The 15,813-nt window shown below is 65.2% G+C and overlaps 2 protein-coding genes across 3 annotated transcripts; both read left to right on the forward strand.

The window, feature by feature from the left end:
* The first annotated feature begins 1,806 nt into the window (after nt 1-1,806).
* On the forward strand, nt 1,807-6,273 carry PIP4K2C (phosphatidylinositol-5-phosphate 4-kinase type 2 gamma). Its single transcript, XM_090128340.1, has 10 exons — nt 1,807-1,953; nt 2,110-2,207; nt 2,670-2,766; nt 2,879-3,019; nt 3,111-3,257; nt 3,371-3,409; nt 4,207-4,320; nt 4,416-4,674; nt 5,509-5,612; nt 6,145-6,273. The coding sequence occupies exons 1-10, from the start codon at nt 1,807-1,809 to the stop codon at nt 6,223-6,225; spliced, it is 1,227 nt and encodes a 408-aa protein (XP_089984466.1). The 3' UTR covers nt 6,226-6,273.
* Nucleotides 6,274-6,960: 687 nt separating this feature from the next.
* DTX3 (deltex E3 ubiquitin ligase 3) lies at nt 6,961-14,332 on the forward strand. Of its 2 annotated transcripts, XM_090128416.1 has the most exons (5): nt 6,961-7,069; nt 7,281-7,347; nt 9,428-10,179; nt 12,494-12,711; nt 13,996-14,332. In XM_090128416.1, the coding sequence occupies exons 2-5, from the start codon at nt 7,335-7,337 to the stop codon at nt 14,069-14,071; spliced, it is 1,059 nt and encodes a 352-aa protein (XP_089984542.1). In that variant the 5' UTR covers nt 6,961-7,069; nt 7,281-7,334; the 3' UTR covers nt 14,072-14,332. The 2 variants fall into 2 exon arrangements, with proteins under 2 accessions (XP_089984542.1, XP_089984541.1); XM_090128415.1 differs by lacking the exons at nt 6,961-7,069; nt 7,281-7,347 and having other exon boundaries at nt 8,857-10,179; nt 13,996-14,331.
* The last annotated feature ends 1,481 nt before the right edge of the window (nt 14,333-15,813 follow it).

A 15,813-nucleotide genomic window follows, 5' to 3' on the forward strand; every position in this document is an offset into this window, starting at 1 on the left:
CTCAAACACGCCCGGCCCCACACGCGCTGCATGTCCCCGCTGCGGGGGGGGGCCACGCTGGAGCCACTCAATAAAGGCTGAGATGCTGAGAGATGCGTGGGGGGGTCCTTTGGGTGGGTGGGGGGGTTCTATAGGGGGCACACAGGACCCTATGGGGAGCACACAGAGCCTACAGGGGGCAGAGATCCTATAGGGGCACATGGAGTCCTATGGGGGGGATCATGGGGCCTGTAGGGGACACGGGACTTATAGGGGGAATGGGACACCCTATGGGGAGCACACAGTGCCTGTAGGGGGCATAGAGCCTATAGGGGCGCATGGAGTCCTATGGGGGGGGAGCGTGAGACCTATAGGGGGCACACAAGATTTATAGGGGGAACGGGACACCCTATAGGGGGACACACGGGCCTTATAGGGAGAACAGGGATCCCTGTAGGAAGAACATGAGGCCTATAGGGGGCACACAGAGCCTAAAGGGGGCACAGGGCCTATAGGGGGCATAGGGCACCCTATAGTGGGCACATGGGACCTATAGGGGGCAGGGGGAGGTCTGTGGAGAGCTCATGGGGTCTATAGGGGGCACATGGGACCCATAGGTCCCATGGGGGGGGCACAAGGCCTATAGGTGCATAGGGCACCCTATAGGGGGGCACACAGGGCCTATAGGGGACATAGGGGGCCCTTTGGGGAGCTCAGGGGGTCTATAGGGGCACACAGGGAATATAGGGCCTATAAGGCACCATATGGGTAGCATATGTGCCATACAGGGAGCACACAGCGCCCATAGGGATTACGTGGACACCCCATAGAGAGAGTAAAGAGCCGTATAGGGACCTCTGTGGGGAATACGTCACCCTATGGAGAGCACAGCAACCCCTGTAGGATTCCACAGGGCGCACGCAGACCTCATAGGACTCCTGGAGGGAACACATGGACCCCAAAGAGCACACACTCCCTGTAGGGAGCCTATGGATCCATATAGAGAGCACACGGACCCCTATAGGAACACACAGACACCGACAGGATGTACCCAGGCCCCTATAGGAGCACCCGGGATCCTATAGAAAGCACATGGAACCCTATAGGAGCACGCAGAACTCTATGGGAGAACACAGATCCATATAGGAACACCCAGACCCTTATAGAGAGTATTTGGAACCCTTTAGGAGTGCACAGGCACAACACCCTAAAGGATCACCCAGAACCCCGTAAGTGCACACAGACCCCCACAGGAGCACATGGGCGCCTATAGCAGAACACAGAGCCCTATATGAGAAAACACGGACTCCTATAGGAGCCCACAGATCCCCATAGGAGATCGTCATTCCCTATAGGAGCACACAATAGGAGAATGTGGAACCCTACAATGGACCCCTATAGGAGCAGATGGATCCCTACAGAAAGCACATAGAACCCTATGGGAAGGCAGAACCCCATAGGAGAGCACAGGACACTATAGGAAGGCACAGAACCCTACAGAAAGCACATGAAACCCAACCGCAGAACATGGAACCCTACAGGAGCGCACCAACCCTATAAGAACGCACAGATCCTCATGGGAAGAGCACGAAACCCTGTAAGAGAGCACGGAACCCCATAGGAGCGCACAGGAAGTACCCGGACCCCTTTAGGGAGAGCACCGCAGGGCACCACGTGATGTACCACGTGACTCAACTCAGGGCAGCTCTGCGCATGCGTATTGAGGTTGCAAGGGGCGCGCGAAGGGGACAACTTCCGGTCCCGGGCCGCTCGCTTCCGTCGCCTCGGCGGGGCGGGCGGAAGTGGGGCGGGCGGAATCGGGCGGCCATGGCGGCGGCGGCGGCGGCGGCGGGACCGGCGGCACCGCGCACCAAGACCAAAAAGAAGCAGAAGCGCTTCGTGCCGCAGCGGGTGAAGGTGCCGCGGGCGGCCGATCCGCTGTTAGCCGTGCTGGCCTGGGGCGTCAACCACCAGGTGCGGCCCGGCGGTAACGGGACCGGCCCCAGGCCCAACCGGCTCCACCGGGCCCTGGGTTCCCCGCGACCCCCCGTACCGCATCGCTGGTCCCCAGGCGCTTTGGGGGGGGGTCTCAGGGCCGGGAGACCCTAACCCCCCCCTCCATCCCCGCAGATCAACGAGCTGAGCCAGGTGCCCCCCCCCGTCATGCTGCTGCCCGACGACTTCAAGGCCAGCTCCAAAATCAAAGTGAACAACCACCTCTTCAACCGGTGAGCGGGGGGGGCGCCCAAAGGGGTCCCGAAGTGGGGATGGGGTTGAGGGTGATGGGTGTGCGCTCCACCCCCCCCGCCCCCCTAAAAAAGAGCACAGTAGTGGGGGCGGGGCGGGGAGGGGGTTTGTAAGGGAAGATAGGGGGGGAGGCTTGAGGGATATGGCAGAGATTCGGGGATGGGGGGTGTGGGGGACATGGGGGGGGTCCCCAAGGGGTGGGGGCACTCGAGGGGTACGGGGGGACCTTTGGGAGGTGGGGGAATGGTGGATGCTGGGGGGGACGTTAAGGGATGGGGGGGCTCCAGGGAAATGGAGGGGGCTTGGAGGATGGAGAGGTCTGGGGGTGATGTTGAGGGGAGGGGGGGGGGCGTCCTCTTGGGGTGGGGATGTTGGGATGCATCCAGTGGATGTGGAACGGGGGGGACCCAAAGGGTCACTGACCCACTGTGCCCCCCTCCCAGGGAGCACCTCCCCAGCCACTTCAAATTCAAGGAGTACTGCCCCCAGGTCTTCCGCAACCTCCGCGAGCGCTTCGGCATCGACGACCAGGACTACCAGGTGGGCTCCATCCCCCACCCCCCACCGCTACCTGGCGTTCCGCTGCCCTCCCCAACACTCCCCCCAGCAATGACAGCCACCCCAGCAATAACTGCCCCCTCCACCCCCCCAGGTGTCTCTGACACGCAGCCCCCCCCACGCCGAGGACGGCGACCGCCGCCTGCTGCTGTCCTACGACCGCACGCTGGTGGTGAAGGAGCTGTCGAGCGAAGACGTGGCCGACGTGCACGGGCTGCTGTCCCACTACCACCAGGTACTGGAATCTGCAGGAAGGGGGAGGGCAGAACGCAAAAGAAGGGGAGGGAGCCTTACTGCTGTGCCCCCTGCCTTCCCCACCCCCGCAGTACGTGGTGCAGTGCCACGGCAGCACTCTGCTGCCTCAGTTCCTGGGGATGTACCGCGCCAGCGTGGAGAGCGAGGAGAGCTACCTGCTGGCCATGCGAAACACCTTCAGCCACCGGCTGCCCGTGCACAGGAAGTACGACCTGAAGGTAACGGGGGGGCCCCCAGCTCGACGCCCCCCCCCTCACGCAGCCCTCCCCCCCCAGCCGGCCCCACGCCCCCTCACTTTATCTGTTTCTCCCCCCCTCTGATGCGCACACAGGGCTCGCTGGTGTCGCGAGAAGCAAGTGATAAAGAAAAGGTAATGTGGGGAGGGGGGGCACGGAATGAATGAATGGGGCTGGGGGGGGAAGCACCAGAGTGAATGGATGGAGGGGTGGGGGATGGGGGGGCACAGAATGGATGAATGGATGGGGGTGATGGGGGCTGGGGGGGCACAGGATGAATGGATGGGGCTTGGGTGGGGGGAAGCACCAGAGTGAATTGAGGAGTAATGGGGGGGGGGGGGAATGGATGGGGTGGGGGGGAAGCCCTGAAATGAATGGGGCTGAGGGGGGGGAGGAGCCCAAGAGGCAATGGATGGGACTGAGGGGGCAGAGCTCAGAATGAATGAGTGGAGGGAGGGGGGATTCCAAAATAAATAAATGGGGCTTGGGGGGGGGGGGAAGTGAATTGAATGGGGCTGAGTGGTGGGAGTATAGAATGGAGGTATAGGGATGGGGGGGGGAGGAGCCCCACAATGAATGAATGGGTGGGGGGGGAGCCCTAAAATGAATGGGGCTGGGAGGGGGAACTGCAGAATGAATGAATGAATGGGGGTGGGGGGGAACCCCAAAAAGTATGAATGGGGCTGAGGTGGTGGGGGGAGCTCTGAAATGAATGGGGCTGAGTGGGGGAGACCCAAAATGAATGAATGGGGGGGGAGGGGGAGGGGCAGAATGAATGAGTGAATGAATGGGGGTGAAGGGAGGGATCTGGGAATGAATGGAGTGAGGGGGGTGGAGGGGTTGGATGCTCCCCCCCCCAGAGAAGGGGATGTGGGATGGGGGTTTGGGGGTGGGGGGGGCTGCCTCACATGTGTCCCCCCCCAACCACCAGGGCAAGGAGCTGCCCACGCTGAAGGACGTGGACTTCCTGAATAAGAGCGAGAAGGTTTATGTGGGTGAGGAGGACAAGCGGGACTTCATGGAGAAGCTCAAGAGGGACGTGGAGGTGAGTGGGGGGCTTAGGGGGGTGGCAGAGGGAATTTGGGGGGGGGCACCTCTCACATGGCTGTGCTCCCCCCCTCCCTCTCCCCCTCCCTGCAGTTCTTGGTGCAGCTGAAGATCATGGATTACAGCCTGCTGCTGGGCATCCACGAGGCAGGACGGCCAGCGCCTGAGGAGGAGGAGGACGGGGAGGAAGAGGAGGGGGGCGGCGGGGGGGGTGGCGATGACGGGGGGGGCACGGCTGGGTCCTATGGCACTTCTCCAGAGGGCATCGGGGCGTATTTCAACTGCCATCGCCCCCCCGGGCCCGGGGAATTCGATCCCACCATCGACGTCTACGCCATCCGCAGTGCTGAGGGTGAGGAGTGGGGGGGGGAGAGAAATTTGGGGGGGGGGAGATCCGCCATAGGGGGTGGGTGGGGTTTGGGAACTGGAGCGGGGATTTGGGATGGGGGGGAGCGTCGCCATAGGGGCCTCATCCGCCTGTGGGCTCCCTGGGGCTGAAAGGATTTGGGGTGGGGGTGGTCGCTCCTGGGAGCTGGGGTGAGGATTTGAGGTGGGGGGGCTTGCATTAGGGGTTGGGGGGGGATTTGGGGTGAGGGTCGGGGTTGTCACTATAAGGGGCTGACCCTGGACTTTGGAGTGGGGAGTGGTCACTGTAAGGGACGGGGGAGGGGGCAGTCACTAATAGGGGGTTGACCCCGGGATTTGGGGTGGGGGGTCACCATAAAGCATTCACCCGGGGATTGGGAGTGGGGAAGGTCTCCCTTGGACGCTAGATTTGTGGGAGGGGGTGTCACTATAGGGGGCAGACCCCGGGATTTGGGGTGGGGGGGTCATTGTAGGGGGCTGCAGTGGGGGGGGGAGGGGTTAGGGTATGGGAGTTTGGGGAAGGTCACCATAAGGGACTCACTTGGCGATTTGGGGTGGAGGTTTGGGGGTGGAGGGGGAGTTGCCATAGAGAGCTGTGGGGGAATTTAGGGTGGGGGGAGATTTGGGGTGAGGATTGTCATGGGATTTGGGCGTGGGGGGGGGTCACCATACAGGCCTGGGGGGGGATTTGTGATGGGAATTTTGGGGGAGGGAGGGATTTGGTAGGGGGCAATGTCACTGTAGGGAGTTGTAGTGGGGATTTGGGGGGGGGGGGGGGAGGCGTTATAGGGGCTGACCCCCAGCCTGTGCCCCCCCCAAGGAGCCCCCCGGAAGGAGGTGTACTTCATGGGGCTGATCGATGTGCTGACGCAGTACGACGCCCGCAAGAAGGCAGCGCACGCTGCCAAGACCGTGAAGCATGGGGTGAGCCCCCCCCTCCCCCCCCAAAAAAAAAACTCATGGGGGGGGGGTGCTGCTGGGACACCTCTCCAACCTCCCCCCTCCCTGTGAAAAAAATTGGGGGTGAAGGGTTATTTCCTCGCTGTTGGAGTGGGCAGCAGAGGGAGGAGAGCTGGGGTGTATTTTGTATACGGGGGGAAGCTGCTGTTGGGGCCATCAGAAGTGAAACTGGGGGGGGCTTTGGTGAATTGGAGGGCTGGGGGTTATGGTGTTCGGGAGGGTGGTAAATGGGGAAGTGGATGGGAGTGGCCATGTGAGGAATCACAGGTAAATTGGAGGGGGGGGGGAAGGGTTGTCCTTGATGAATTGGAGGTGTGGGGGCTGTGGTGATTTTTTCTGGGGGGGAGTGTGATGGGTGACAATGGGGGGAGACAAGAAGGGGGGGGGGATTTGAAAGGGGTCCTTGGGGAATTTTGGGGGGGTTCCGGGGGCTCTGGAGGAGCCGCTGTGCCCCTCTGGGGGGGTCCTCACTGCTGTTCCCCCTCCCCCCATCCAGGCAGGGGCTGAGATCTCCACGGTGCACCCGGAGCAGTACGCCAAGCGCTTCCTCGACTTCATCACCAACATCTTTGCTTAGCGAACCCCCCCGCCCCCCCACCTCAGGGCCAGCCCCCGCCCCGCCCCCTCCATGTTCCGGGACCAGAGCCCCCCCCCTCCCCCCCATCTTCATCCTGGGACTTTGCCCCCCCCCCTCCAAGTGAGCCTCTTCCCCCCCCCCCCCCCCCCGGTCTCTGGGTTTGCTTCTCAAGTGCCTTAACTTCAAGGAGGCGGGGGGCAGCGGGGGGGGGAGGCATGCAATAATATTGGGGCTCCCCCCCGCCTCCGCACCCCTCACTCAATGTGGGGGTAATTAAACACTAATTGCTGGTAGAGGTGGTAGAGGGAGGTGGGCTGCGCTGAGGTGGTCAGGAGAGGGGGGGGGGGGCTGACCCCTATTCTGAGTTCCCCCCTCCCCCAAGTACCAATGGGACCCGGGGGTCAGCTATCAAACACCCCCCCCCCCCCCCCCCAAAGCTCCGTTACCAGCAGGGTGCCCCCCCAGGGCCCCCCCACCGGACACTGAAATAAATTATTGAACTGTCGCCGGCTTTGTTCTGTTACCGGACTCTCCCCCCAGCCCCTCCGGTTCCTCCCCCCCTTTCCATCACCCGCCGTTGCCATAGTGCCCGCCCCCCCCTTCATCCTCTCGCGATACTTCGCACCGTTACCATGGTACTCGCTCCCGTCCTTCGTCCTCTCGCGATACTTCGCACCGTTGCCATGGTACTCGCACCCGTCCTTCATCCTCTCGCGATACTTCGCACCGTTGCCATGGTCCGCGCCCCCGTTGCCATGGCGGCCCCGCCCCGCTCGGTCACGTGATGCTGCGCGACGCCGCTCCGCTCCGGGCTGGGCCGCCCCCGCCATGAAGCGGCCGCGGGGTGAGGGCGGGCCGGGGGTCCGGGGGGGGGTCGTGGGGGGGGACCCGCAGCCCCGTACAGCGCGGGGGGGTGGCGGGGGGGGGGTTGTCGCGATAGGAAAAACGGGGGGGGGCCGCTTTGCCGTCGTAGGGCCGCGCAGCGGGGTGGGGAGGGGGCGCGTGGGGGGGGGTGGTGCCGTGACCCCCCCCCCTTTTCGCCACCCCCCCCGCAGCCCCCGGGAGCGGCCCGCGCTGAACCCCCGCGTCCTCCGCTGCCGCTGCGCCCCATGGGCTCACCAGGTGGGTGCCCCCCCCCAAAAAACTGGGACCCCACCCCTAAAATGGGGACCCCCCCAAAGCGGGACCTTCCTCAGAATGCGCCCCCCCCAAAGCTGGGGCCTTTCATCCAATGGGACCCCCCCAAAAGGGGGCTGTCCTCCAAATAGGACCCCCCCCTCCAAAATGGGACCCCCCCATCCAAGTGGAGCCCCCCACCCCACATGGGAACCCTCCCCCAAAACGGGACCCCCCCACACCCCACCTCCTCCAAATGGGACACCCCCAAAATGGGGACCCCCCCACTTCCAAAACGAGACTTGTCATCCCAATGGGACCCCCCCCACCCCCAAAATGAGACCTTCCTCAAAATGGGAACCCCCCCCAAAATGGGACCCCCCCACTCCCAATATCAGACTCTCCCGTCCAAATGGGACCCCCCCAAAATGACATTCTTCTCAAGATGGGACCACCCCCAAAATGGGACCCCCCCCCCCACAGAAAAAAAAATGGGACCTTCTCCAAACTGCAACACCCTCTAATGGGACCCCCCCACAAAGAATGCCCCCCCCTTAAAGTGGGACCTCCTCCAGGTGGGACCCCCAACCCAAAAGGAGAGCTCTTATCCAACCCCCCCCCTCCCCCCCCCCCCAGAATAAAAAGGAAGGCAACCCCCTTTCCCCATAGGACCCCCCTCAAAATGCCCCCCCCCAGCCCCAAATTGAGATCCCTTCTGTTAAAGTGGAACCCCCCCTCTTTGGAAAACTACCCCCCCCCCCCCCCCATCGAAAACCACAAATGGATGCAACCCCTCCCTCCCCTCCTCTCTGGGTCTTTGGGGGTTGTGGGGGGGGCACAGTCTGATCTCTGAGCCCTGGGTATTTTTTTTGGGGGGGGGGGGTACATGGGGGGGTGCCCCCACCACTCGTCCCCTGGGTTTTGGGGGAGCAGGGGGGCATAAGTCAGGTTGTGACCCCTGGGTTGGAGGTGGGGGGGTGCAGTTAAGTCTGATCCATGGGCTGGAGGAGGGCAAGAGGGCTGGGGGGGCACGGTCTGATCTTTGACCTGTGGGGGGGGTCACAAGGGTTGGGAGGGGCACAGTCTGGTCTCCAAATCTTGGATTGGGGGGGTACATGGGGGTGACCCCCCCAGCTGACCCCTGGGTTTTGGGGGGGCTGTGGATGGACATTGAGGGTGGGGGGGGGTGTAAGTCAGTGTGTGACCCCTCTGTTGGGGGGGGGGCGCAGTCTGATCTCTGAGCCCTGGGTTTGGGGATGAATGGGGCTGGGGGGGTCTTGTCTCCAACTCTTGGATTGGGGGGGGACATGGGGGGTGCCCCCACCACTCAACCCCTGGGTGGGGAGGGGGGGCAGGGGGGGGATAAGTCAATCTGTGACCACCTCTGTTGGGGTGGGGGGGGCACAGTCAGGTGTGGGACCCCCTGAGCTGGGGGGGCACCAGGGGTTGGAGGGGCTTCTCTCTGATCTCTGACCCGGGGGGGGGGATATCACTGATGTACTTGGGGGGGGGGGGGGGGGGGGGACGACACACGTGAGGTGCCTGACCATGTGACCCCTGGATTTTTTTGGGGGGGGGGATGTAAATGGGTGGAGAAGTGTGTGGGGGGAGAAGTATATGGGGTGGTGTACATGGGGGCACCCAACCCCTCCCCATCACTCCCTCCATCTCCTGGAAGGGGGGGGGGACATGAGGCTGCCCCACCACGTGACCCCTGGATTTTTTGGGTAGGGGGGATGGGGATGTATATAGGGGGGGATGCATGTGGGGGGGTATATTTGGGGGTACCCTACGCCCCCCCCCGCCATCCCCCCTATCGCCCCCTCCCCATCTCCTGGAGGGGGACACGCACGAGGGTGCCCCACCACGTGACCCCTGGATTTTGGGGGGGGTGAAGGAAATGTATGCAGGGGGGACAGATATATGGGGGAGTGTACGTGGGGGGGTGTATATGGGGGGCTGTATATGGGGGGCGTACATGGGGGGTGTATATGGGGGTGTATATGGGGGCGTACATGGGGGGGCTGTACGTGCGGTGTTCATGGGGGTCCCCGGCCCCCCCTGCCCTCACGCCCCCCTCCCGCAGTGTCGCTGCTGCTGTCCAGGATGGCTGCGTGCGGAGGAACGACGGCCACGAGCGGCACCGCGACGGCGGCTCCGGGTGGGGGGGGGGCGGGAGGCGGAGGGGGAGGGGGGGGCGCGGGGGGGGGCGCCCCGCCGGCCGGGGGCGGCGCCAAGACGAGGCTGACGGTGCCGCGCCGGGTCTGGGACGCGGTCCGCACGCAGCGCGCGGCGCAGCTGGCCCGCCTGAGCGACGAGGCGCGAGTGCGCGTGCGCGTGGACGCCGAGGCGTCCGACATCGTCGTGCTGCAGCTCAGCGCCGCGCCGAACGCGGGCGGGACGCCGGGCCGGCTGTGCCCCGCCAGGAAGGCGCTGAAGGCGCTGCTCAAGGAGACCGAGAAGGAGCTGAAGAAGGCGCAGCAGCGCTCCGCGCCGGGCGGCGGCGGGGGGGGGGCGGCCGCCCCGTACGCGATGGGGGGCGGGGGGGGCGGCGAGGAGGAGGAGGGCGAGCGGCAGTGCCCGATCTGCCTCGGGGACATCGAGCAGAGGAAGACGCTGGAGCACTGCCGGCACTCGTTCTGCGCCGCCTGCATCGCGCGGGCGCTGCAGGTGAAGACGGCGTGCCCGGTGTGCGGCCGCTTCTACGGGCGGCTGGTGGGCAACCAGCCCCACGACGGCCGCATGCTGGTCAGCCGCGACGCCGCGCTGCCGCTGCCGGGCTACGAGCGGTACGGGACCATCGTCATCCAATACGTGTTCCCGCCCGGCGTGCAGGGGGTAAGGGCGCGGGGCCGGGAGTGGGGGGGCGGGGGGAGAGGTGGAGGCACGGGGCGGAGAGTGGGGTCCGGGGTGGGAGGAAGAGTGGGGGTCTGGGGTGAGGGGGGGTAGGGGTCACGCGTGGGGTGAGAAGCACGGGGCGGACAGTGGGGGTCTGGGGTGGGGGGGGGTGGGGGGTCGTGGGGTGAGCGGTGGGGGCACGGGGGGAGGAGTGGGGTCTGGGGATAGGGAGTCGGGGGGGGCGTGGGGTGAGGGGTGGGGGGGAAGAGTGGAGGTCTGGGGTGAGGGGCGGTTAGGGGTCGTGCGTGGGGTGAGGGGCAACGGGTGTTGGGGCTGTTAAGGGGGATGGGGGTCGTGGAGTGGGATGGAGGGGGATACGGGGGATGAGGGGGGTCATGGGGTGAGGGGTGGGGGCACAGGGGGAAGAGTGGGGGTCTCAGGTCGGGGGGGGTTGGGGGTCATGGGGTGAGGGGCACAGGGGTGTCTGGGCTGTTAAGGGGGATGGGGGTCATGGAGGGGGACATGGGGTATGAGGGGGGTCATGGGGTGGGGGCGTGGGGGGAAGAGGGGTGTGGGGAGGGGGATGGGGTGAGAGGTGGAGGTATGGGGGGGAAGAGTGGGGTCTGGGGTGTCAGGGGGGATAGTGGCATTGTAGGGTGGTCACAGGGTGGGGGGCACGGGGGAGTTTGGGCTGTTGGGGGGGATGGGGGTCGTGGAGGGGGATATGGGGTAAAAGGGGGTACAGGGGGGAAGAGTGGGGGTCTGGGGTGTGGGGGGGGATGGGGGGTCATGGAGTGGGATGGAGGGGGGCACGGGGTGACGGGGGACAGGGGAGGGTCGTAGGGCGATGGGGAGGGGGCAAGAGGAGGATGGAGGGGGGCTGGGGGTCGTGGGGGTTCATAGAGTGGAATGGAGGGGGACACGGGGTGAGGGGTGGGAGTACGGGGAGGAAGAGTGGGGGTCTGGGTTGAGGGGGGCATGGGGTGAGGGGCACGGGGGTGTCTGGGTTGTTGGGGGGGATGGGGGTCGTGGAGTGGGATGGAGGGGGGCACGGGGTGAGGGGTGGGGTACAGGGGGGGAAAGTGGAGGTCTGGAGTGTGGGGGGGGATGGGGGTCATGGGGGGTCATGGGGTGAGGGTACAGGGGGGAAGAGTGGGGGTCTGGGCTGTTGTGGGGATGGAGGGGTCGGGAGGTGGGGACACAGGGGGTAGAATGGCATCCTGGGCTGTAGGATGGGGGGGGGCTGTGACCCAGGGTGAACCCTCGGTGCCCCCCCCACGCTGTCCCTGGCTGACCCCAAATTCTTCTGGGTACCCCCATATGCAGATGGGTCCCTGGGACCCCCTAAAGCTCCCTAGTTGCCCTCACACCCAAATAGACCCCCAGGTGCCCCCAAACCCCCATGGGTGCCCCCAACTCTCCCCAGTTGCCTCCCAAATTCCTCTGAGTGCCCCCACAATGAAACAGGTGATCCCTGGGACCCCCAAACCTCTCCCCCCCCGAAGCCCCCCTGGTTGCCCCCACACCCAGATAGGTGACCCCCAGGTGCCCCTGAACCCCCCACGAACACCCCAGACCCTCCTGATCACCTCCCCAACCCCCTCCTGGTGCCTTCATTCCCCTCCTGGAGCCCCCAGGCCCCCTCAATTCCCCCCAAGCCCCCATGGGTGCCTCCAACTCCCCCTAGTTGCCCCCCAGATCCCTTTGGGTGCCCCCACACCCAAATTGGTGACACCTGGGACCCCCAAACCTCTTCCAGGTGCCCCCAAACCCCCCATGGGTGACCCCAACTTCCCCTCTATTGCCCCCCAAACCCGTCTGGTTGCCCCCACATCTGGATAGGTGACCCCCAGGTGCCCCCAAACCCCCCACAGACATCCCAGACCCGTCCTGATAGCCTCCCCAACACCCTCCTGGTGCCCCCAGGCCCCCTCAATTCCCCCCATGCCCCCATGGGTGCCCGCACACCCAAATTGGTGACACCTGGGACCCCCAAACTTCTTCCAGGTGCCCCCAAACCCCCATGGATGCCCCCAGCTCTCCTCCAGGTTCCCCCCCCAAGCCCCCTAGTTGCCCCCACACCCAAATAGATAACCCTAAGGTGCCCCCAAATCCCCCATGGGTGACCCCAACTTCCCCTCAGCTGCCCCCCAAACCCCTCTGGTTGCCCCTGCATCTGGCTAGGTGACCCCTGGGACCTCCACACCTCTTCCAGGTGCCCCCAAGCCCCACGGGCGCCCCCGACTCCCCCCCAGTTTCCCCCCGGCTCCCCGCGGTGCCCCCTCACCCAGGCGGGTGCCCCCTGTGCCCCCAGGCGGAGCACCCCAACCCGGGGGTGCGGTACCCCGGCACCACGCGCGTGGCCTACCTGCCCGACTGCCCCGAGGGCAACAAAGTGCTGGGGCTGTTCCGAAAGGCGTTCGAGCAGCGCCTCACCTTCACCGTGGGCACCTCCATGACCACCGGGCGGGCCAACGTCATCACCTGGAACGACATCCACCACAAAACCAACTGCTCCGGGGGGCCGCAGCTGTAGGCGTGCGGGGCTGAAAGGGGGCGGGGGGAGGCCAGGGAGGGGGCTGAAAGGGGGGCGTGGGGCGAAGAGGGTGGGTGTGGGATGGAGAGGGCTGTGGGGCGACGGGGGGTGAGGGGAGTAGGGGTGGGGTGGGGGAGCTGTGGGTTGAAGGGGGAGTAGGGGTGGGGGGAGGGGGGGAGCTGTGGGGTGGGGGGAGGGAGGAAGTGTGGGGTGGGGGAGCTGTGAGGTGAAGGGGGGGTAGGCGTGGGGTGGGAGGTTGTGGGGTGAGGGGGGGCAGCTGTGGGGTGGGGTGAGGGCGGTAGGTGTGGGATGGAGGGGGCTGTGGGGTGGGAGGTGTGGGGTGAGGGGAGATGAGGTGAGGGGGGGAGGTGTGGGATGGGGGGAGCTGTGGGGTGAAGAGGGTAGGTGTGGGATGGAGAGGGCTATGGGGTGAGGGGGAGTGTGGGGTGGGGGGTGAGGAGTGGCAGCTGTGGGATGGGGGGAGCTGTGGGGTGGGGATGTGGGTTGAAGGGGGTAGGTGTGGGGTGGAGAGGGCTGTAGGGTGAGGGGAGTTGTGGGATGAAGGGTGTAGATGTGGGATAGGGGTGAGGGGGCTGTGGGGTGAAGGGGGAGCTGTGGGGTGGGGTAAACGGGGGTAGGAGTGGGGTGAGGGGAGTTGTGGAGTGAGAGTTGGGAGTTGTGGGGTGAGGTGAGGAGGGGTAGGTGTGGGATGGAGGGAGCTGTGGGGTGGGGGTGTAGGGTGAAGGGAGCAGATGTGGGATGGAGAGAGGTGGAGGTGTGGGGTGGAGGGAACTGTGAGGTGAGGGGAGTTGTGGGGTGAGGGGGGGCGTGGGGTGAAGGGGGGAGAGCTGTGGGGTGGAAGGGGGCTGTGGGGTGGGGTGTATCTGTAGGTGGGAATTGGGGTGGAGAGGGGAAAACTGGGGTGAGCAGCTGGCTGTGGGGTGGGGGGAGCTTTGGGATGAATTCATTGTCTGTGGGGTGGGGGGAGCTGGGGTGGCTGTGGGGTGAGGGGGGTGGGTGTGGGGAGCTGGGCTGGGGGTAGGGAGAGCTTTGGGATGTGGAAAGTTGTGGGTGGGGGCTTAGCCATGGAGTGGGGGGGGGTAGGTGTTTGATAGGGGAGGGGAGTTGTGGGGTGGGGGGAGCTGGGGGGGGGATCCGTAGGGTGGGAAGGGGCTGTGGGTTGGGGGTGGGGGGAGCTGGGGGGTGTGGAGCCGTTGCAGTTGGGGGGCAGAGTGGTGTGACGCCCCCCCCCCCCCCGCAAATCCCCCCCAACCCCCCAGGTTCGGGTACCCCGACCCCACATATCTGAGCCGCGTGCAGGAGGAGCTGCGTGCAAAGGGCATCACTGAGGACTGACGGGGGGGGCAGCGGGGGGGCTCTGAGGGGGGGGGCGCGGTGCCCCCCCAACCCTGACACGGCTGGATGGACAGATGGACGGCACACTGTACGTAAACCCCTCCCCCCCGGGTGGACAGACGGACAGATGGGGGGGCACCCCTGGGGGGGGGGGGTGCTGGGCTAATTTATTTTTGGTTTTTATTTTCCCCTCTCCCCCCCATTCTGTAACTTTGACCCAATAAAGATATGCAAAGGGAGCGTGGGGGTCACCAGTGGGGGGGGTCACTGTGTTATGGGGACAGGAACGTGGGGGGGACGTTGGGGTGGGGACATGCATGGGACATTGGGATGGGGATGTTGGGGGTGGGGATATGGGGACAGGGATATTGGAATGGTGGCATTGGGGTGGGAACTTTGGGATGGAGATATTGGGATTAGGGACATTAGGATGGAGGACGTGGGGGGGGACATTGGGGTGGGGACATTGGGGAGGAGATATCGGGACAGGGACATTGGGATAGAGGACATGGGGGGGACACGGGTGGAGATACTGGGACAAAGACATTGGGATGGAGGACATGGGGGGGGACATTGGGACAAGGACATTTGGATGGGAACATGGGGATGGAGGACGGGGGGGGGCATTGAGATGGGGATGTGAGGATGGGGACACTGGAATGGGGACATTGGGATTGGAACGTGAATGAGGCGTGGGGACGACGGGGTGGGAGATACGGGGTGGGGGCACGAGGATGGGGACATTGGGGTGTGATAATGGGATGGGGGCATGGGGACGGGAACACCGGAATAAGGACGTTTTATGGGGACGCTGAGTGGGGACGTCGGGGTGGGACTGAGCTGCGGATCCGCGGTTTCTGGGCGGTGGGATCCCCCGGAGACCCCCGGCCCCGTGTCACCACCCGTGTCACCACCTGCCACCGAGGGGACCCTGCGTGGCCGGACGGTGCGTGGGAGCGCCGAGCCCCGCCCCTTCATTTGCATATGCACCCCGTACTCCATCAGAACCACGCCCCCGTTTAAGCCACGCCCCCTTCAGACCACGCCTCCCACCCCAGGCCGAGCGCCGCGGGCGCTGCCTGTGTGCCCCCCCCTCAATTGAGCTCAGTGAAGCCCCAAGGACCCCCAAATCCCCGATACGATCCCCCCCATGGGACCCTTTACGACCCCCCAGCCCCTCTCAGACCCCCCAGCTCACCCCACGCCGCCCTCAGCTGACCCCCCAGACCCCCCCACCCCCATGTGACCCCCCATCCCAAGACCCCTTCCACAATCCCCCCAGCCTCCCACAGCGCAACCCCATACCGCCCCACAACCCCCCCACAGCCCCCCTAAACCCCTTAAGCTGCCCCCCCCAGGACCCCCACTCTCCCATAAGTCGCCCCCACCCATAGGGCCCTTTTTACAATGCCCCCCCCAGCCCCCACCCTCCCTGAAATGCCCCCCCCGCCTCCCCCCATAGTATTATTTTATGAACGAACACAGCAGCGCCGGCTCTCATTAAAATCTCACAGTTTGGGTAGAAAAGGGCGGGGGGGTGGGGGGCAGCCCCCCACTCTGGGGGTCCCGAGACGGTGGGGTGGGGGGGCCCGCGGGGGGCACAGACTTGGCACAAAACGCCCCCACGGGGGGGGAGGGGGAGGGGGAGGGAATAGAAAACCGAGTCCAGGGGGGCGGCGATGGGACCCCCCCCATCCCAACGTGGTACAAAAAGAGCTAAAAATGCCACCGTGGCAGCGGTG

This window comes from Phasianus colchicus, chromosome 33 (genome assembly GCF_987193195.1).
Source record: "Phasianus colchicus chromosome 33, bPhaCol1.hap1.1, whole genome shotgun sequence".
NCBI classification, from domain to species: domain Eukaryota; kingdom Metazoa; phylum Chordata; class Aves; order Galliformes; family Phasianidae; genus Phasianus; species Phasianus colchicus.